General features: G+C 27.5%; 2 protein-coding genes and 1 long non-coding RNA gene across 6 annotated transcripts in view; 2 read left to right on the forward strand and 1 right to left on the reverse strand.

The window, feature by feature from the left end:
* LOC126748959 (cytotoxic granule associated RNA binding protein TIA1) overlaps positions 1 to 4,181 on the forward strand; it is a 64,224-nt gene extending 60,043 nt beyond the window's left edge. For 3 of the 4 annotated variants that reach the window (XM_050458513.1, XM_050458511.1, XM_050458514.1), the window contains exon 8: positions 2,299 to 4,181. In XM_050458513.1, the coding sequence (XP_050314470.1) occupies positions 2,299 to 2,340 (42 nt within the window). In that variant the 3' untranslated portion in view covers positions 2,341 to 4,181. Of the gene's footprint in view, positions 1 to 1,620 lie in introns of all 4 variants that reach the window. The other variant, XM_050458512.1, reaches the window with a different exon arrangement.
* A 5,524-nt stretch (positions 4,182 to 9,705) lies between these two features.
* LOC126748872 (uncharacterized) overlaps positions 9,706 to 22,834 on the reverse strand; it is a 36,399-nt gene continuing 23,270 nt past the window's right edge. Inside the window, exons 4-6 of the mRNA XM_050458393.1 lie at positions 11,142 to 11,278; positions 10,880 to 11,056; positions 9,706 to 10,823 (exon numbers count right to left, since the gene is read on the reverse strand). Coding sequence (XP_050314350.1) covers positions 10,708 to 10,823; positions 10,880 to 11,056; positions 11,142 to 11,278 — 430 coding nt within the window. The 3' untranslated portion in view covers positions 9,706 to 10,707. The remainder of the gene's footprint in view (positions 10,824 to 10,879; positions 11,057 to 11,141; positions 11,279 to 22,834) is intronic.
* The window catches only part of LOC126748873 (uncharacterized), a 91,970-nt gene continuing 89,673 nt past the window's right edge, over positions 20,538 to 22,834 (forward strand). The window contains exon 1 of the long non-coding RNA XR_007664826.1: positions 20,538 to 20,652. This is a non-coding gene — a long non-coding RNA (uncharacterized LOC126748873). The remainder of the gene's footprint in view (positions 20,653 to 22,834) is intronic.

Raw genomic sequence — 22,834 nt, forward strand, 5'->3', positions numbered from 1 at the left:
CATTAGTTTCCTTAAAAAAATTTTTTTTTATTACTCTATATATTTTTTGGAAAACGGTGAAGCAGGCATATAATCACATTATTCCAAAATTATTTGTATCAAGTTTTGTTTTGGCTAATTTTTGAATTATTGGCATGTTGTGAAATTTTTATGAAAAAAATTACTTTCCTCAAAATAGTTGTTTTTCTCATTACTTTATATATTTTTCAAAAAACGATAAAATAGGTATCCAGTAGAAAATTATTCCAGTAATATGTTTACCAATTTTCAAGATTGTATTTTGGCTAATTTTTGAGTTATGGGCATTTTGTAAAATTATTAGAGGAAAACATTACTGTCCTTAAAAAAAATAATTTTTCTCATTACTTTATATATTTTTCAAAAAATGCTGAAATAGGCATTTAGTCAAATTATTCCAGGAATATGTGTAATAATTTTTAAAATTTAATTTTTGGTAATTTTTGAGTTATGGGCATTTTGTGAAATTTTTTCTGAAAAAAATTACTTTCCTCGAAAAAAATTATTTTCTTAGTACTTTATAAATTTTTCAAAAAATGATAAAATAGGTATCCAGTAACAGATGATTCCAGTAATATGTGTACCAATTTTCAAGATTGTATTTTGGCTAATTTTGGAGTTACGGGCGTTTTGTGAAATTATTAGAGGAAACCATTACTGTCCTCAAAAAAAATAGTTTTTCTCATTACTTTATATAATTTTCAGAAAATTCTGAAACAGATATCCAATTAAATTATTCGAGGAATATGTGTACCCATTTTTAAAATTTTAGTTAAAGATAATATTGACTAGTAAAAAGCAAAAAAAAAACTTGAAATTTTGCCTATAAAATCCATGACTTAAAAAGTGGCCCTTAGACGAGATTTTTCGTGATTTTACTTTATATGACCGTAAAACTACTAAGGTCCTTTAAGAAAAAAATCAAATGGCTTCAATAGTCTGAAAAATATTCAAAAATAACTTTAGTTATTTGAAAAAAGCCTAAAAGCTCCAACTTGGAAATATGTATATAAAACTACTTCCTAGGAAAAAGTCAAAAACTAGCTTCAACTATCTGGAATTTATACTAAAATGACTTGGAATCGACACAAAAAGGCTGCACTTATCTGAAAAATGATAAAACTTAAAGAAAGATTAATCTTTTATTTAAAGAAATATACTTTTAAAATTGAAGATATAAAAATAGAAATATTAAGCATGCGTAAACAATCACCAGTTAAGGGTTAATAAAATTTGCAATTTCTTAAGTGTTTACTTGCGTGAAAAGTCATTGTACCTTGAACTAGCGTTACGTTATTTTTGTCAATTTTTAAGTCAACCTATTTTCTCCAAGGTATGTTTTTTCAATTCTTTAATTACATAAAAATTGACAATTACGCATAACTTATTTGTACACGACACCCGTATTATAAGAAAGCATTATTTTACTTAGTTATCCTTATATTGCTTATAATCTATTGCATGCAAAAGCCTAGAATGAATGTTGTTATTTCTATATTGACTTTTTCTAGCACGATAATTTTTCATATACTCCTGTAGAATGCTTGTAACTAAACAATTTCAATACCAAGTTGCTTAAATCTGTCTTTTCTTCTATTGCAGGCCCAATGAAATCTAGATTCATATATGTAAAGAAAAAAAAGAGAATTTTTTCGAAAAAAATCTAAATGTTAACCAATTTGTATTCTGTGCCAAATTGTGGTATCTTTTACACTGTCTCTAACAGAGGAAATATTCGGGGACTAAAGGTTCATTTGGAACCTCGATGATCACGGTAGAATTTGTAAATCGGCATTTAGAAATTCTACTATTAAAGCAACAATATTTTTAATACCTTTAGTATGTATTCACATCCCTTGTTACCAAGCAATGCAGGAGATAGTGCTCTAAACCCCCTTATAGATAAAGCTATCGAAGTATGAAAGAATTTTTTCTGCGAGATTGTTGCTACATGTAGAAAAGTCTGCTAAATTATATAATTTTTTTTTGGCAAAATTAACTGAAATATTATTAATAAAGCAATCACATCCTCACAAGTTATGCATACAATTTCATAAACGAGCAAGTTTTTCTTGCCTAGCAGTCTTATATTAAAAAAAATTTGTAGGGGTGTCATAATACAGATTCTAGCAAATAAAATCAATATTGTTGAATGAAAAAATAATTCATAGAAAGCAGAACTTTATTACATGTTAAGCTAGTAAACCACATGCTTAGCCAAATTAGTTTGTTCTATACACAAAATAATAAAACTGAATGAAATAGTAAATTTTTTAACAGTTGGCAGAAGATACCGAATGGTTGACACCACTGCTAGTGTGAATGAAAAAAAGCGATGGCAATATATCGAGGAGTATCAAAAAATACATGTTACCTTTAGCCCCCCTCAGATTTCCAGTTTCCCATTAACTACCCTCTATCCTATTTCAAGTCAAATTGGTGTTAATCCCCCCACTCCCCACATTCCAATCCCTTAAATCTTGATGTAACCAAATTTTACAAGTGATACTGTAGGGTTGATTTTTAAATGTACAAAAAAAAATACAATTAGTGTAAATGTGAAGTAGATAGGATAAATAAATATTATTTATATATTAAAATATATTTATATGTTCTCCTTTGAAGCGATAGTCTAGCTGTATAGATAACCGCAGGGCTATTTTGACATGGTCTTTGTAACTAGGTTAAGCAACCCCCTCCCCAAAAAAAAAATAAATAAAAAAATCCGTGTACAGTTATTTATTTAAAAATTGTATATAAACCCAAAAATATTGATTGGCGCAACTATTCAAATTTCACTGTAAGTGTGAAGAACGCGGGAAATTTAAAACAAGTAGGTAAAGGTAAGGTATTCGTGATATTTAAGCACTATGTATTAATTTATTTGGAAACGGGCAATTTTTTATACCATTTAATTAAAAATTAGGAATATCATTGTCAAGGCATTTTAGGAATTTTTAGGTGAATGATGATCTGAATTTTAATTAAATACATGGATGTTGGATCTCTCTGAAAGAAATTATGAATATTTGCAAAGAAACCGAAAATACAAAAAATATAATCCAAGAAATAAATCAATATGTTTTATTCAATATCAAGTGGTCATTTGTTTAACACTCATTCTTTTAAATGGCATTTTAACGAGCTGAAAAGTTTCTATAATATAACCGATTTTATATCTCTATTGCTATAATTAATCAGTTTAGGAAACAAATTTAACCTAAAACGGTTAACAAGTACTAAATTTATTTCAACGGCAATATTTAATTGAGAATTCGTGACCTTCATCTATCCGTAAAATATTGTATAAATTGAAACGAATAAATAATGAATAATAAAATGACACTTAATTGGCACGAAAAAATACAATAATAAAGATGCTCTTACCTTCATTAAATGAATAAATTATACAGAACCTTACTGAAGGTCCTAATTACTTAAAAATAATGAGCTCATGCTTAATTCCATGTATTTAATTTAACTTTGTAATGTTTGTTGATCATGTAACTAACATCAACCGAACGTGCAATATAAACTGAATTAAAACTATTACGTTTTGTTTGCAAATGATTAAATATAACGTTATCATGTTATGATCTTGAACAACAATTAAAACAATCAAAAAGGGTACGTTGGTTTATTAGTAAAGTTTCCTTGGGTACATATCTTTGTGATCGGAGTTTTGTTGAACTAAATGAAAATTGTAAAACTTTCAAAACCGTTTTAGAGATAACGTTAAAAATGAATTTTTTCTTAAGACAATCTTTAAAGTATAGTTATCTCTAAAGAGGTTTTACCCTCCAAGGGTGATACTTTATTATTATTAAGCAGTTTGACGTTGGCTTGCGTAGTTTATATTATGTCAGCGGCTGGCTTATGTATGTACGCGGCTATTATAGTTCATTCAAGCTGCTTAGTAACTGTATAAACAGTTTAGTTAGATAAATATAAATTATTTTCCCATTTTAACAATAGCTGTCGGGTACTTAAGTTGGCCTAGGGGCCACTTGGGTGCAGGCCACAAATATCTTTTATAAATGGGATACATGTTAGCTCTTGAAACAAAAAAAAAACGTATTTGCACGCTTACCCAAATAGCACCATTATATATGATTGTATAAATGTTAAGTGTAAAATCACTAAATCAAAATAAAAAAAATTACACAAAATTGTGCGTTTTATTTTTGGAAGACCTTATAGTTACATCTAAAAAATTAAGGACAGGAAATAATAATGAACTTTCTTAAAGTCTGCTGACCTATAAACTTTTCCTAGTAAAAAACACAAAAAAACATAAAATGGCGAGTTTTCTTATAAAAACGGATATTTTCATAATACAATTTAGGTCTAAAAGAGGGCGTTTCAAATTGATTGTCTTAAAAAGTTGTAAAATTTGCCGTTAGAGGGGCAGCAAACAATCATTAATTCCTTTACCAGAAGTTTCCTTTTTTGTGGCGCCATCTATGGTGTTTGAGTTTCACCATAGTCCAATACTGAGTTTCGCCAAATATAGTGTATTTGATATATTTGTTAGGGATAGTAAGTTTTTTCACCATTTAATCAAGAATAAACTAACCAGTATGATTTTAGTCTTGATAGACTGCTAAAATATGCAAATAATCATCGTAATGATAAAAAATCGCATTAAAATTATCACTATCGCCTGTAATTAGTGTTATTATTTCAGGTAATATTTATTATTTTAGCAGAAATAATACTAATGATAAATAATAATATTTATTTACAAAAATTTTTATAAATTCAGTAAAAATTACTAATTTAAAAAATAATAATAAAATTAAACAAGAAAATTGAGAAACTTAAAAATTATTTAATAAAACTTGAACAAAAGCGCAAATAAAGAGCCTAACGTGACGATTTTGATGGTTTCCTTTCCCTGGAATCTAGTGGAGCAAATTAAATTTTTGAAAATTTTTAATTCTTTCCAGGCTCTTGGACTATGAAATTTTATTGAAAAATAATACGCTTTTAATTATAGTCTATTTATCAAAATTTATGGGTTGTATAGGCTCACAGGCATCATAAGCTACAAATTTAAACAATACAGAAAGGATTGCTAATTAAAGCAATAATACGAAAATTAAACAAGGAAATCGAGAGAAATAAGAAAATGTTTAATAAGCAGTAATAACAGGGCAAATAAAGAGTCTAATGTAACGATTTTGATGCTTTTCATTTCCATGGGATTTGATAGAGTTTTGCTGCATTTTTCTTAATTTTTGGATAATTCTTAATTTTTTCCGGGCAGTTGGATTACGAAATTTTATTAAAAAATAATACGCTTTTAATTAAAGCCTTATTATCAAAATTTATGGGTTGCACAGGCTCACAGGCATCGTAAGCAAAAAATTTAAAAAATACAGAAAAGATTTCTAATTAAAGAAATAATATGAAAATTAAACAAGAAAATTGAGAAAACTACAAAATTTTTACTAAAACGTTAATAATAGGACAAATAAAAAATTCAATGGGACGATTTTTCTTTTTCTTTGAATCAAACAGAGTTTTGCTCTAAATTTCTTAATTTTTGAAAAATTGTTAAATTTTTTCCAGGTACTTGGACTACGAAATATTGGAAAAAAAATAAATCTCTTTTATTAAAGCCTATTTATCAAAATTCATAGGTTTTACTGACCTACCTAAAGACGTTCATCCGCCCTTAATTATTCCTCGTTTTTTGTCGCGTCTATGATTTTTCCTAAGATCTAGCAAGTGCCTATAATATTCCTGATAGTCCTGGAAAAATTTCTAATTAAAGAACGGTAATAACAGGGCAAATAAAGAGTCTAATGTAACGATTTTGATGCTTTTCATTTCCTTGGAATCGAGCAGAGTTTTCCTTCAATTTTCTTAATTTTTGGATAATTCATAATTTTTTCCAGGCACTTGGAGTACGAAATTTTGGTAAAAAATTGGTAAAAAGTTTTACTGGCCAACCTACAGACGTTTATCTTCTTTAATTATTCCTTTTTTTTACCAAGCCTAGGACATTCTAGCGGGTGGTTATTTTCTCAACGGTCTTTGGCATCAGAAGCAAAAAATTTAAGAAATACAGAAAAAAATATTATTTAAGAAAATAATAAGAAAATTAAAAATTGTTTATTACAACACTAATAAAATAAAAAATCTAATGTGACGATTTTGATGGTGTTCCTTTCTCTGAAGGCTTTCCTACATATTTCCAAATTTTTTAAAAATTCTTAAATTTTTTCAGGCACTTGAACTAAGAAATTTTATTAAAAAATAATACGCATTTAATTAAAGCTCAATTATCAAAATTTATGGGTTGTACAGGCTCACAGGCATCGTAAGCAAAAAATTTAAAAAATACAGAAAAAATTGCTTATTAAAGAAATATTATGAAAATTAAACAAGAAAATCGAGAAAACTAAAAAATTTTTACTAAAACGTTAATAATAAGACAAATAAAAAATTCAATGGGACGATTTTTCTTTTTCTTTGAATAAAACAGAGTTTTGCTCCAAATTTCTTAATTTTTGAAAAATTGTTAAATTTTTTCCAGGTACTTGGATTACGAAATATTGGGAAAAAATTAAATTTCTTTCATTAAAGCCTATTTATCAAAATTCATAGGTTTTACTGACCCACCTAAAGACGTTCATCCGCCCTTAATTATTCCTCTTTTTTTGTCACGTCTATAATTTTCTCTAAGATCTAGCAAGTACTTATAATATTCTAATTAATAGTTATAAGCAAAATATTTAACAAATACAGGAAAAATTTCTAATTAAAGAAATAATATTGAAATTAAACAAGAAAATCGAGAAAACTAAAAAATGTTCACTAAAACGTTAATAATAGGACAAATAAAGATTTCAATGGGACGATTTTTTCTTTTCTTGGAATCTAACAGTTTTGCTTCAAATTTCTTGATTTTTGGAAAATTGTTAATTTTTTTTACTTGGGCTATCAAATATTGGGAAAAAATTAAATCTCTTTTATTAAAGCCTATTTATCAAAATTCATAGGTTTGACTGACCCACCTACAGAAGTTCATCCTTCCTTAATTATTCCTTTTTTTTTTGTCAGGTCTATGATTTTCCCTAAGATCTAGCAAGTGCTTGTAATATTCCTGATAGTCCTAGGCATTATAAGCAAAAAATTTAACAAATACAGGAAAAATTTCTAATCAAAGAAATAATAAGAAAATTAAACAAGAAAATCGAGAAAACTAAAAAATATTTAATAAACGGGCAAATAAAGAGTCTAATGTAATGATTTTGATGCTTTTCATTTCCTTGGAATCGAGGAGAGTTTTCCTCCAATTTTCTTAATTTTTGGATAAATCATAATTTTTTCCAGGCACTTGGAGTACGAAATTTTGGTAAAAAATTAAATTTCTATATCACAATTCATAAGTTTTACTGGCCCACCTATAGACGTTCATTCTTCTTTAATTATTTTCTTTTTGCCAAGCCTAGGACTTTCTAGCAGGTGGTAGACCATATCCTAATACATATCCTAATGATCCTTGGCATCAGAAGCAAAAAATTTAAGAAATACAGAAAAAATATGAATTAAATAAATATTAAGAAAGTTAAACAAGGAAATCGAAAAAAACTAAAAATTGTTTAATAAAATGCAATTGAAGAATCTAAAGTGACGATTTTGATGGTTTTCTTTTCTTTCGAATCTAATAGAATTTTGCACCAAGTTTCCTTGATTTTTGGAAAATCTTTGATTCTTCCCAGGCACTTGGACTACGAAATTTCGGTAAAAAATTAAATACTTTTAGTAAAAGCCTTTTTATGAAAATTCATGAATTTTTCTGGCCCACCTATAGATGTTGATCCTTCTTCAACTATTTTTCATTTTTTTAGCCAGGTCTAGGAGTTTTCCTGGGATCAGGTAAGCGGTTATATTCCTTATGCATCATAAGCAAAAAATATATACAACTCAAGGAATATTACTAATTATAGAATTAATAAGAAAATGAAACAAGAGAGTCAAGAAAACTACAAAAAGTTTAGTAAAACGGTAATAACAGGGGAAATAAGAAGGTTAAAGTGACGATTTTCCTTGTGATTCTTAACTAAAAAGATTTCACTTTGCAAGGTTCAGTTTTTATTTAGGACCGATTTGATTCAGGTAAAAGACAGAATTATAATAAATCTCAAATATTCGAATATTATTGCTTATTTTGGGATAAATATCCATAAAACAAGACCATGAAGAAAACCATTAATGTCGGTTTTCTTTAATTAATTTATTCTATTGATTTATTCTACAACTACCTGTAATATAATACTGACCGATTGATATGATTATGCGATCGATTTCTTAAAAAATACGCATTAAAGATTTTGAAAATTTGCCAAATTCGAATACAGCAAAGATTTAACGACCCACGACCTAAAACTTGTTAAATAATAATAATCTCAGCAGTAGTTTGTAAGCTTCAACTACCGAAATGATTATTTTATTAATAAAATAAATTGTCTGCATTATTAACATGTAATTTAAACACATATATTTTTTCAGTAGTATAAAAAAATTTATGCTATATTAATTACACTATTTATAAAGGGCAAAAGCTTATATTAAATAATTAATAAGAAAGTTTAGAAAGAAGTTAAGTAAAACGGTAATAACAGGGGAAATAAGAACGTTAAAGTGACGATTTTCCTTGTAATTCTAAACTTCAGATTTTACTTTGCAAGGTTCAGTTTTTATTTAGGACCGATTTGATTCAGGTAAAAGACAGAATTATAATAATGCTCAAATATTCGAATATTATTGTTAATTTTGGGATCAATATCCATTAAACAAGACCATTAATGTGATCACGGTTTAGATTTTTATCACGTATAGTTAAGATTTATTCTACAACCACCTGTAATATAATACTGACCGATTGATATGATTCTGCGATCGATTTCTTAAAAAATACGCATTGAAGGGTTTGAAAATTTGCCAAATTCAAATACAGCAAAGATTTAGTGACTCATGACATAAAACTTGTTAAATAATAATAATCTCAGTAGTAATTTCAAGGCTTTAACTACCTAAATTATTATATTATAAATAAAACAAATTGTCTGCATTATTAACATGTGATTGAAACACATATTTTTTTTCAGTAGTATAAAAAAATTTATGTTATATTAATTACACTATTTATAAAAGGAAAAAAACTGAAAAAATAAACGATAATATTTCTAAGCGAATTAAGATTTCTACTATTTTTCAAAAACTCAGACCATAACAGTCATAATTTATTTATCTAAACGAGAATTGTTTTACTAGTACTCATGAATTATTTATTAGTAACTCGTTCCAAGAAATCTGAGCCATTAAGCTTTAGATTCACTTAATTACACTATTTCAGGAACTTTATCTAATATGATAAATGAGTTTTTAAAAATCTCTTTACCCACAATTTAATATATTAATAAAACCTAATTAAACTGATGCCATACCCATTTAAGTTATGCATGTATACTTGTAATTCACCATAATTTACACATAACTTGTCCAGGGAATAATAAAAATCAATATGCTGAGGCTTCGCTAGTATAACATAGATGGCATACGCTTCAACCCCATGCGAGATTATCTTTTAATGATATTGATTAAATTAAAGTTTAAAAAATACTGCAGTATTGCAAAAACTTGCTTTATTGGATAATAAATAAAACGAAATAGTTGCTTTCTGAACTCTGCTACTTTAATATCACCAAAACTCATAAGATCTAAATCTTATTTACTTACTACAGCAACGTTTGAATATTAGTAACATTCCTTTAGTGGTCCCTAATGAAGAAAGTCCCTGGACATTTTTTTTTTGGTTTTCTGATATTTGCTCTAAATAATGACTAATATCCAAACTTGCGTAGCAAAACTAGAGCACCTTTGACTCTTAATATTTTTTTTTGAAAACCTTTTTGAGCGCCCGTATTAATCAAGATTAATTGCAAGAAAATATATTTATATATATTTATGTTTCTACAACTAAAATAAATTTATTTTTTTTCACTATTCTACGAAATTGATACTCTTAAAAATATTTAGGCGAGTATTGTTTTTTTTTATTGCAGTTGGTCCTTATTCATATATTTTTAAGAGCATATGTATGTTTTTTACTATAGATAAACATTTCCAGAGGAATATAAATCTGGAATTAACGTGCTACTTAAGCGTGCTTACTACCGTAACAATGCTTAAAATATATAAATTATTCTATGAAGTATGGTCCATAAATTTGTATCCTTCAAATAAAGAACTTTTATTATATACAATTGAAATTTTGATTTTTATTAAGGAACATTGGCCTGCTTGAACTATTCATTTTTGATTATTAAATTGACAGTGCAAAAGAGTATTGACAATGTGGATAATATAGTCCGATTTGTACTTTAACAGTATGACATACAATAAACTAAAAAAATTATGTTAATTGACACCCCCGTAACTACTAAAACTCGAAAAACGAAAAACGGGCGCTGAAATATAATATAAATTTATAATTTTTTTTTTCTAAACTAGAAAAATGGACCCATATTACATTAAACGTTATTGACTTATTACAAGGCTTGGTGCCCTGTTTATTATGTTTCAGTGGACGACATATTGTATTTATTCTCACTATACGCTCCTTTTTCTTTGAAATAGTTTTTTTTCCTCTTTTGATCCTCTATTTGGTCTTTGTCAGAGATAGTTCGGCGGGGCTGCACAACAAAGCAGATCCATATGTTTATAGATAAAGTTTCTTTGCTTTTTGGACCACTGGTTGGGCACATCTTCATTTAACGCAGAAACTTTCTCTATGTAATTTAAAAATCTTAGTAAACCGGGATGAGACATATAAGATGCACTTTACCTAAATTACTTTCTTGTTTCGGCATATACTCTCCAATCTCTTTTAAAAGATTCGCTATCTCTTCAGAGTCTTTTACGATGCTGCATAGTTCTTCGTGATTGAAATCTGGTGTTATTTGTTTACACAGCAAAATTTGACTGATTACATTTCCAAGGTTTGAAGGACCAGCTCTGTTATCTACAAATATAATTATATGTACTTAATAGAATAATAAAATCTTTGTTTTCATACAACAATTCATTGAAAAAAAATTTGATCTTACCATAATATCCAGACATATCCATGGGCACTACCTGGATTAACCTATGTGACTTGCGCAGTTCCCTAAGGAATAGTTGAGCCATAAAGTATAACATAACCAGGTTTTGGTTGTCTGGAGGAATCCCTTCGTCTATAGCACTATAATAAAAGAAATTTTTTACACTTCTTTTACTTAAGGGTGGTTCATAGGGTTTGCTTATATTCCAACCAGTGTTAACAGAGACACAAGGTGCTAAAGTTCATTGATATTATTATTAATATTAAATAGCATTTATTGAATATAAAAATTTTAAATAACATATTGAATACTTAAGAACCATTAAATAAATACAATTTATTTTACAAACGTAAAAATCGTGCGTGGGCAATTGTATAATTTTGAGTTTATGTATAATGTCTTATAGATTCTTAAATATTCTAAAAGCAACTTTTTTACAATAAAAAAAATATGTATTAATAAGAAAATAATTACCTATAGTGTAAACAACAATTTAAATATGAAGTGTCTTTTTTTTTGTTAAAAGCTAAAAGTTGTAGTTACCATCCTTATCAATTAACTTAAGGATTTTATTGCTTGCTTTAATTTACTTAATAATATTTTACTTAACGTACTTAAATAAAAGAAGCTACGCTGCTTTACAGTTTTGTGTATTTTGGGCTTAATTAAACCCCTTTTGTACCATATTATTAGATTATAACCAAATCCAATACCAATTAAATATAACGTAGGTGGAACATTCTTATCCCCTTATATTTATGTTTTTTACAATTATTACGAAGTTGTTCCTATTTTTTTAACATTCGATTGTAATGTAATGTAAATTAAAGAATTTTTTTTATACAAATATTTGGTCCTTCGAGCCGGATGTAGTCTTACTCATCTTCTTTGATTCAACTTTTAACTAAATTTAAAATGATCTAACGATAATAATATATGATGCGTTGCTTGGAACTAAAAGACAAATTATTTTGTTTTTTACAGGCATTCATGCACTAAGATTTCTATTATCTCAACTTTTTGTAAATGAATTTTCGTCAATTCTTCGAGAAAGACTTTAGACTAGTCTAGTTTTTTTTTTTAATTTTTAATATACAGGATCTTAAAATGTTTATATAGGCTTATTTTAAAAAAGTTATCTATCGATTAAAATTAAGAACATTCAGTCAAAATTACATTAAAATTTATATTATGAAACAAATATAATAAATAACATAAAACAAAAACTTCTCTGGTCCATGTGTATTATTTTGAAAAAGAGGGATTTTGCAGAAAAATGTCTTACTGGTAAGCTGTTTGGGGTGGGTGGGGGGTGTATCGGTAGTGGGTAAAGTTAATAAAAAACGATTTTATTGCATAAAATAGTTGCCTTAAGAGAAAAATTTTAATTTATTAAATAATTTACTCTCTCAGGTTACAGAAAATAAGCTATAATTAATAATATAACCACTCTAATACACCCACCACACTAATACACCACTTATACACTTATACATCACTTATACACAGCATGAAAAGCTTGGTATATTTTTTTATCAAATTAATCTTAATGGTATTTTTTTGAATTTCCTTAGTAAATTACAAAGTTTTTCCTTTAAGGCAGTTACTTTTTGCAAAAAAAAACATTTTTTATTAACCCTACCCTTAAATCCCCCACCCACCCTAAACGACATATCCATAAGAAATTGTTTTCAAAAATCAATGTTTTCCAAAAAAAATAATACGTATGAATAACAGCCGGTTTCGTTGTTAATATCCAATGTAATAACATAGTTTGTTTATTTAAATTTGATATAGTTATGAACATGTATATTAATAAATATTTAATACAAAAGTAGTGGTATTAGATTGGATATTATAAATGAAAAATAGCGATTTTTCGAAAGAATTTCTTACTGGTAAGTTGTGTGGGGTGAGTGGGGGGCTAAGGGTGGTGTTGATAAAAAACATTTTTATTGCATAAAATAATTGCCTTAAGAAAAAAAAAATAATTTAATAAATAATTTACTCTCTCAGGTTACAGAAAATTAACTATAACTTATAATATTTTATAGTATTCTTTATTTCTAATCACTTATACACAGCATACAAATCTTGTTATATTTTTTATCAAATCAATCTTTTTAAATGCTATTTTTTTAAATTTCCTTAGTAACTTACAAAGTTTTTCTTTTAAGGCAGTTATTTTCTGCATAAAAAAAACGTTTTTTATTAACCCTACCGTTACACCCCCCACCCACCCCACACAACTTATCCATAAGAAATTGTTTTCAAAAATAATTGTTGTTTTCCAAAATAATACGCATGAATAACAACTGATTTCGTCGTTAATATGCAACCTAATAACACAGTGTATTTATTTAAATTTAATATAATTTATATCTGTATATTAATAAATATTTAATACAAAAACAGTGCTATAAGATTGGATATTATGGACGAAAAACAGCGATTTTTCAAAAGAATTTCTTACTGGGAAAATGTTTAGGGTGGGTGGGGGGGTGTAAGGGTGATGCTGATAAAAAATATTTTTGTTGCATAAAATAATTGCCTTAAGAAAAAAAAATTAATTTAATAAATAATTTACTCTCTAAGGTTACAGAAAATTTATTAGGTATAACTTATATTATTCTATATATAAGTAGTGGGTTAATAAAAAACATTTTTATTGCATAAAATAATTGCCTTAAGAAAAAAAAATAATTTAATAAATAATTTACTCTCTCAGGTTACAGAAAATTAACTATAACTTATAATATTTTATAGTATACTTTATTTCTAATCACTTATACATAGCATGAAAAGCTTTGTGTACCTTTTATCAAATAAATCCTTTTAAATGTTATTTTTTTTGAATTTCCTTAGTAAATTATAAAGTTTTTCTTCTAAGGAAGTTATTTTCTGCACAAAAAATCGTTTTTATTAACTTTACCTTTACACCCCCCCACCCACCCCACATAACTTACCAGTAAAAATTTGTTTTCAAAAATCGTTGTTTTCCAAAATAACACGCATGAACAACAGCCGGTTTCATTGTTAATATCCCATCTAATAACATAGTTTGTTTATTTAAATTGGATATAATTATATATATGTAAATTAATAAATATTTAATATGAAAATAGTGCTATTAGATTGAATATTATGAACGAAAAACAATGATTTTTCAAAAGAATTTCTTACTGGGAAAATACTTGGGGTGGGTGGGGGATGTACGGGGAGTGTTAATAAAAAACGAATTTATTGCATAAAATAATTGCCTTAAGAGAAAAATGTTAATTAATTAAATAATTTATCCTTTCAGGTTACAAAAAATTAACTATAATTTATATTATTCTATAGTATTCTTTATTTCTAATCACTTATACATAGCATGAAAAGCTTGGTAAACCTATTAACAAATCAATCTTTTTAAATGGTATTTTTTTGAATTTTCTTTGTAAATTACAAAGTTTTTCTTTTAAGGCAGTCATTTTCTGCAGAAAAACAATTTTTATATTAACCCTACTCTTACACCCCCCACCCACCCCACATAACTCACCAGTAAAAAATGGTTTTCAAAAATCATGGTTTTCCAAATTAATACGCATGAATAACAGCCGGTTTCATCATTAATATCCATTCTAATAATATAGTTTGTTTACTTAAATTGGATATAATTATATATATATATGTATATTTATAAATATTTAATATGAAAACAGTGCTATTAGATTGGATATTATGGACGAAAAACAGCGATTTTTCGAAAGAATTTCTTACTGGGAAAATATTTGGGGTGGGTGGGAGGTGTAAGGGTGTTGTTGATAAAAAACATTTTTATTGCATAAAATAATTGCTTTAAGAAAAAAAAAATTCAATAAATAATTTACTATCAGGTTACTGAAAATTAACTATAACTTATATTATTTTATATTATTACTTATTTCTAATCATTTATACAAGGCATGGAAAGCTTGATATAATTTTTATCAAATCAATCATTTTGAATACTATTTTTTTTGAATTTTCTTAGTAAATTACAAAGTTTTTCTTTTAAGGCAGTTATCTTCTGCACAAAAAACGTTTTTTATTAACCCTTCCCTTACACCCCCCCACCCACCCCACACAACTTACCAGTAAGAAATTGTTTTCAAAAATCGTTGTTTTCCAAAATAATACGTATGAATAACAGCCGGTTTCATCGTTAATATCCAATCTAATAACATAGTTTGTTTATTTAATTTGGATATATATATGTATATTAATAAATATTTAATACAAAAGCAGTGCTATTAGATTGGATATTATGGCAAAAACAGTGATTTTTCAAAACAATTTCTTACTGGGTAAATGTTTGGGGTGGGTGGGGGGGTGTAAGGGTGGTATTTATAAAAACAACTAACACTGTTTATTTAAATTTGATCTATACTTATATATACATATTTAGTATGAAAACAGCGTTATTAAATTGGATAATCTGGACGAAAAACAGTGAGTCAATTTTTTTAAATGCCTTAATTTTCTCCCTTTTGTAAGTACAGGTATACTTATATTCTACAGTTAAATAAATATACCTTGACCATATACGGTTTAAAAATATTCCAAAACCAAAAATTAACTAAAAAATATATATTTAACGATAATAATATTGTATTATCATTAAATATGGGTATATTTTTATTGAAAATTCCAATTTTTTTATCTACATCGGGTGCGTAATAAATAAAAACCTAATTTAATTGACTTGCTTCCAAATGAAACTGATTTAAATATATATTTTCATAATTTCTATATTGAATTCGTTTATTGCTATAATTATAGAGGAGAATTGTTTGTTAACGAATCTTTTTTGGCATCATGCGATAAATCGAACTTGACATGCAATTTCCAAACAAACTTAAAAGTCCAAACATCCATTTAAACTGGGCCAAATTTTAATAACTGTAAAACAACAAAAAGAACCTAATTTAAGCAAAATCAACAAGAGTCTCAATCTCAAGCAACGGATTTAAAAGGGCAATTATGGTCTTAATCGAAGCTCCCGTTTCAATTGTTTAACTTTAACAAATGAGAAGCGGGTATCGTATGTACAGAAAGTCAACATTCAATAATAGTCGGCGATATTATGGGAAATTCACCCTCTATTCTCGATAGGAGATAAAATAGGTCATCCCAAGCCGAAGCTCCGTTCTCCATGCGAGAGCATTCGTGTATGGTGCAACAGCAATGAGAAATTAATCTGGGAGCTTTTGAAATGTAACAATGAAAATGTTTGGGGTTGATGAGGAAAAAACTGTTTTGTATGTATGAGGCCGCCGGATGCGAAGGGATGCCTGAGAACAATGCTTTGTCGCCGGCTTATTTACACAGCCTGACGGATCACGCTATGTCAACTTAGAATTAGAAAATATTTTCCTGTTCATCCAGATTTTCTTGTCAAGCCCAATATTTTCGGGCGATAAATTTTCGATCTTTTTGACATTGCCGCACGTGTTGTCCGACTTTAATCTAGCTTAAAACAAGGGACTAAATGGCAGTTTTATTATCGGAAAATCGGAATTTTTATTCAGCAACATTGAATTTGATTTTTATATGCTAACAAGATCCTTGCCTTAATAATTTTACAAATTGAAAACTAATAACTGTGGTTATTCGATTGAAATCTCACTTTTAATATGCAGTATAACCAATATAGTAATGCCAAGCAGAGTTTCCTGCTTTATCAGATTGTATTTAGATGATGTATATAATAAAAATAGACAAATATTATCGAAGAAAAAAATTTCAAAAAAAGGATGGTGAGGAACGGTCTTAATGAAAACGAAATTATAAAATTACTAGAGAAAAATAGAAGTCTCAGAAAGAACAACGAACAAAAACAGATAATACCTCTGATGAAGGATCAAATAGGGAAAGAAATCAGAAATAGAGAAGAACACCAGCGAAGCAAAAAAAATTATGATTATGAATGTAGAATCAGAAGAGAGGGAAAACTAATAATTCTCAAACGTTTTCTCGAACGTGTTTGGTACCTCCTGAATTATTTGGTATCACTGAAACGGTCGTACGTCTTAGAGTTTCCAAATTATATGCTTTTAAAGTTTTTTTTATAAATTAGGCATATAAGTCTTAAATTTTAAATTTTTGTCTGGGAAGAAATTATAATTTGAAACGTTTTGTTCAGCGTTTTTGGAATATCTGGAACCTTCTAAATTGTTTGGTACCACTGGAATAATTGTACCTCTTACAGTTTTCAAGCTATAATATTTCGAAGTTTTTCATTAAATTATGCGTATTTGTTTTACTAGGAAAACTATTAAATTTCAAACGTTTTCCTTAACATTTTAAAATATTTAAAACTAAAATTTTAAATTGTTTGCCACTACTGGAACAGTCGTATATCTTACAGTTTCCAAGCTATGGAATTTCAAATTTTTTTATTAAATTATGCACATTTATGCTATAGTTCGAAAATGATCAAATTTGAAATTTTTTCCTCATGAAAACTGATAACTTTAAAACGTTTTTTTCAACCTTTTTAGAATACTTAAAACCTTCTGAATCGTCTGCTACCACTGGAACGGTCGCATATTTCACAGTTTCCAAGCTATAAAATTTTAATGTTTTTCATTAAATTATTTTTATTTGTCTTACAGTCGGAAAATGGTCATATTTGAATTTTTTCCCTGGAAAAACTGATAATTTTCCAACGTTTTCTTTAACGTTGTTAGAATATTTGAAATATTTTAAATTGTCTGCTACTACTGGAGCAGTCGTATATTTTATAGTTTCCAAGCTATAGAATTTCAAAGTTTTTTATTAAATTATTCTTATTTGTCATACAATCAGAAAATTGTCAAATTTGAAATTTTTTTCTGGAAAAACTAATAACATTGAACCATTTTCTTTAACATTTTTGAAATATTTGGAACCTTCTGAATCGTTTGATATAACTGCACCAGTCGTAATTCTTACAGTTTTCAAGCTATAAAATTTCAAAATTTTGTATTAAATTATGCATATCTAGTCCGAAAATAGGCAATTTTTAAATTTTTTCCCCGGAAAATTAACACTTTTCTAATACATCTGCAACGGCTTTTAGAATGTCTAGAACCCTTTAAATCGTTTGGTACCACTAGAAAAGCCATACATCCTATAGTTTCTAAACTACGGATTTTCAGATTCTCTTATAATATTTTATAGTTTCCAAGCAATAATATTCAACCGTTTTTTTTTAACATTTTTGAAATATGTGGAGCCTTCTGAATCGTTTGATATAACGGAAACAGCTCTACTTCTTACAGTTTTCAAGCTATGGAATTTCAAAATTTTGTATTAAATTATGCATATTTATACTATAGTCCGAAAATGGACAAGTTTAAAATTTTTTCCTAGGAAAACTAATAATCCAAAAGCGGGTTCAATAACGTTTTTGGAATACTTGAGACTTTGAAATTTTTCCTAAAAAACTAAAATTTTCTTTAATGTTCTTAAAATATTTGGAATCTTCTTAATACTTTGGTACTACTAGAGCAGTCGTACGTCTTATAGTTTCTAAGCTATGGAATTTCAAAATTTTCTATAAAATCATGCATATTAATTTTAGAGTCAACTTTGAATTTTTTTCCTGGGAAAACTATTACCTTTCAAACATTTTTTTAAATTTTTTAAAAATATTTGAAATCTTCTTAATCGGTTGGTAGTACTAGAACATTCGTAGGTCTTATAGTTTCCAAATTATAGAATTTCAAAATTTTTTATTAAATTATTCAATAATGTCTTATAGTCCGAAAATGGATTTGAAATTTTTTCCTTAGACAACTAATATCTGTCAAACGTATCTGCAAACGCTTTTGGAATACTTAGAACCTTCTGAATTATTTGGTACCACTAGAAAAGCCGTATGTCTTATAGTTTCTCAGCTACGAATTTTCAGTTTCCTAATAAATCTGGAAAAACTAATAATTGTCAAACGGTTTTTTTAATGTTTTTAGAATGCTTGGAACCTTCTAAAATGTTTGGTGTCACTGGAAAAGCTCTAGGTTTTATAGTTTCTAAGTTATGGATTTTCAAAGTTCCCTATTAAATTATTCATATTTATCTTACAGCCTAAGAATGGTCAACTTTAACATTTTTTCCTGGGAAAACTAATAATACTCAATTGTTGCCTTTAACGTTTTTGGAATACTTGGAATCTTCTGAATCATTTAGTACCACTGGAATAAGCGTACTTCATATCCTCTAAGTCATATGAAGAAGGAATATTAGGGCACTGAGTGAAGATGAATTTTTAATAAAAATGCTTAAAGAAGAGATGTGTTAATGTCAAAATTATACATACAGTTCAATTAATGTAAGAATAAGGAAAGATGCTTAAAATTTGAAACAGGGATATTGCAGTGATATATATATATTTGAAGTCTAGTGTTTTTATTAATTTTTTTTTAAGAATTTATTTTTAATGTGAAAAAAAATGTGGAAGAACGTCAATCTATGTTGACTATATTATCTAAGGCATTATAAATTATTTTATCATTAACACAATTAACTATAAAATATAAATATTTTTATCAGGTCAGGCTATGTGCTAATCAAAGTAATTAAAAAACTTAAATAAAATAAAATTAATACAACGTGATAGTCAACAGATAAATATATTGATTTTAAATATAATTTTTAGGTGATATTTAAAATAAGTAATGCCGAAATTAAAACTTTGGCAGAATTTCTTTACTGCTTTATATTAATCGGATATCCTCGGAAGAAGTCCGGTAATTTTTCCGCGCTATTTTTTTAAGCAAAAAACCATGCAGACTTGCGCAGTTTGCACATATACTTTAAATACTTTTTTTCACCCTTTATAAAAATAAAATCCCAAAAATCAAAGAATATTTTTTTTAGAAAAACTGTTTTTTTTAAATTTTTACTTAAATTTCGTTAAAATCATGTTTCGAAATAGAAGCAAAATTTTCTTTTCAAGTCAGTTATTTTCGGAGGTAATCTAAATTCTTTAATTGGTCATTTGATTAGGCAGTAAATTATGTAAGTATTCTTAATTTGCATATTAAAAAAAAAGTATATAATAATAAACAAAAAAAAAAAATTATTCTTTACGTAAAGCAAATAATTACATGGCACAAAATATAGCAAATGTAATAATGCGCCTACACACGATCTGTTTCGACAGGTCCGCACTTAAAAATAAAAATTATCGTTAATTTAATTATTGATTGATCTATTTTGCTTTCTAATTATTTACTGCAAAAATAATATTAATCTCTAATTAATTTTGAGCTCATTAAAATTTTCTATGGCGCATGTTAATCATATGTGCGCCCTATATTAGTTTACACGTAACCATATTGTTTGTTGCCAAAAATAAAACGAGATAGCGTAACGTGAGGTGCGCCCGGATAAATTAAAATGAGAATTTATTAAATAACTTTGGTATCTATGAACGAGACGAGGAAAATTAATTAATTATTTGACGTTTAAATCTGTTTATCAGTATTATATTTTATGGGGGTTTACGGTAAGCCGCAATAGTTGGTGTGTAGTAATTAATATTAACAGCTAACCCTAAAGGATCACCCTAAAACTGCGATATTTTGAAGCGTTTAACCCGCTTTCAAGCGGCTTGAAACTCATCCTTTTTTAATTAGGTCAAGCAGCGAATACGAATTTTAAGCACCTAAACTTCAGAAAGTTTAATTCGTTTGTTTTTCGCCCGTCCGTTTGGGGTATTTTATATTCAGGCCACAGTAACCGCTGCCCCATTTATTTACTTTAAAAACAGCGACACTTTTTCAGCTAATACCTACTTTAAATTTATCCTGTGTACTTTTAGAATTTACCGCATTTGCTTAATTTATAACTATAGAGTAGTTAAGGAAAAATTTACTTGTCAAAGTGAAACTTTTACTGCCTAACAGCTATATTTCTTGCTAGTTTCACCGGCTTAATAGCAAGCATTAAAAGTTTTTAGTGCGTTATTTCATTGCGGGTTTTTCGCCTTATTAGTATTCATTAATTCAGTGAGTCATACCAAATCTGTATATAGCGGTGGTTTCTTTATTACAAAGTTGCATATTTATTGAAAATAATAAAATACACTAAGCAAATTGGCATTAAAGATTTAACGACTCAGTTAAAGAGCTGTTTTGGGGCTGCATAAGCCATTTCAAATCCATATAAAACTGAAAGTACAGGAAATAAAGTTTTTCTTCATAAATCCTTTACATGTGTGTAAACCGTTAAAACCGTAATAACCAAACAAGTGGATTTTGTTTAAGTTTCATTTAACTCAAGGGATATTGGAAATTTATGGTACCCTCCGATTTTTTTTTGTTTATTTATTTTACTTATAATCTTGAAAGAAAAATCTAGTTTAAGCCATTTCAGTAGAAATAAATCTAGTACTAATTCAATATATAAAATTACATTTTTTTTGCATGCCTTTGATTTTCACAAAAACACTTATATACTTATATATTATAATTTAATAATAAAATATACAGGGTCTAAATAAATAGATGAAAAAAATTCAGGGGCTGATTCTTAGGTAAATTTTAAGAAAAAAACTTTATATGAACGTATGTTCTAAAAGTCCTAACTTTTGAGATAGCGGGTGGTAAAGATTGAGAAAAATATATGTTTTTTTACTATACCTGTGAAACCCCTGCAGATATTTTAGTAATTTTTGGTATGCATCAAAAGGCATTTTCTAAGGCTTACTAATTTTTTAAATTTGTATCAGGGTCCGGTACTGGATATTGATGACTTGAGAAATCGAATCATTCATTCATGTGCCGTAATTCAAAATTCTCCTGGAATTTTTTATCAGATTCGTCGACAAATGCGACGACGTATAGACTTGCATAATGGCAGAGGGTGTTCATTTTCAACATTCTTTATAATTATTTAATTTCTTTTTCTTTCATTTGGTTTAAAACAAAAATTAGAATCACATCTAAACATTAATAATAAAGACGTAATACATTTAGGTAGATGGATTTAATTTTTTGAATCGAATACGCAACCTCGGCCAAAAGAAAGTCAAGAGATCAAGTTTGCTCAGAAATAAATGAGAATTACAAAAACAAAAAAAAAAGTGGCGTACCATATTTTTCATCAAAAATATTTAGTTTAAACCTTACAGGAACGTCACTGGTACAAGTAAAAAAAATGAGTAAGCCTCAAAAATGCCTTTTGTGGCATAGAAAAGGCATACCAAATTTTATTAAAATATCTACAGGGTTTTTACAGGTATAAGAAAAATATATATTTTTTTTCAGTCTTTACCACCCGGTATCTCAAAAATTACGCCTTTTAGGACATACGTTCATATATAGTTTTTTTTCTTAAAATTTACCCAACAATCAACCCCTGAATTTTTTTGCATCTATTTATTTACACCCTGTATATTTCCAATATTCAATTAATTTCTAGCAAAAGAATACATGTATGATTAAATTCAACTTAACAAGTAGCTACGCATTTATCTTCTTTTAATATTATTAATGCACTTTCCTTTAATTTTCGTAATTTTGAAAAAGGTTTCATTACTAAAATTGATGAAGCAGCCCAGTTTGTTCGACGGTTCTGTCGAATGCATTTTGTGAAATTTTTATTCTTTTTTAAAAGAAGTACGTGAATAAGTTTACTTTTTTTTTCTTCTTCTTAATAATTGAGTGTATTAAATAGAGATGGAGCGT

Source organism: Anthonomus grandis, chromosome 22, assembly GCF_022605725.1.
Source record: "Anthonomus grandis grandis chromosome 22, icAntGran1.3, whole genome shotgun sequence".
Lineage (NCBI taxonomy): Eukaryota > Metazoa > Arthropoda > Insecta > Coleoptera > Curculionidae > Anthonomus > Anthonomus grandis.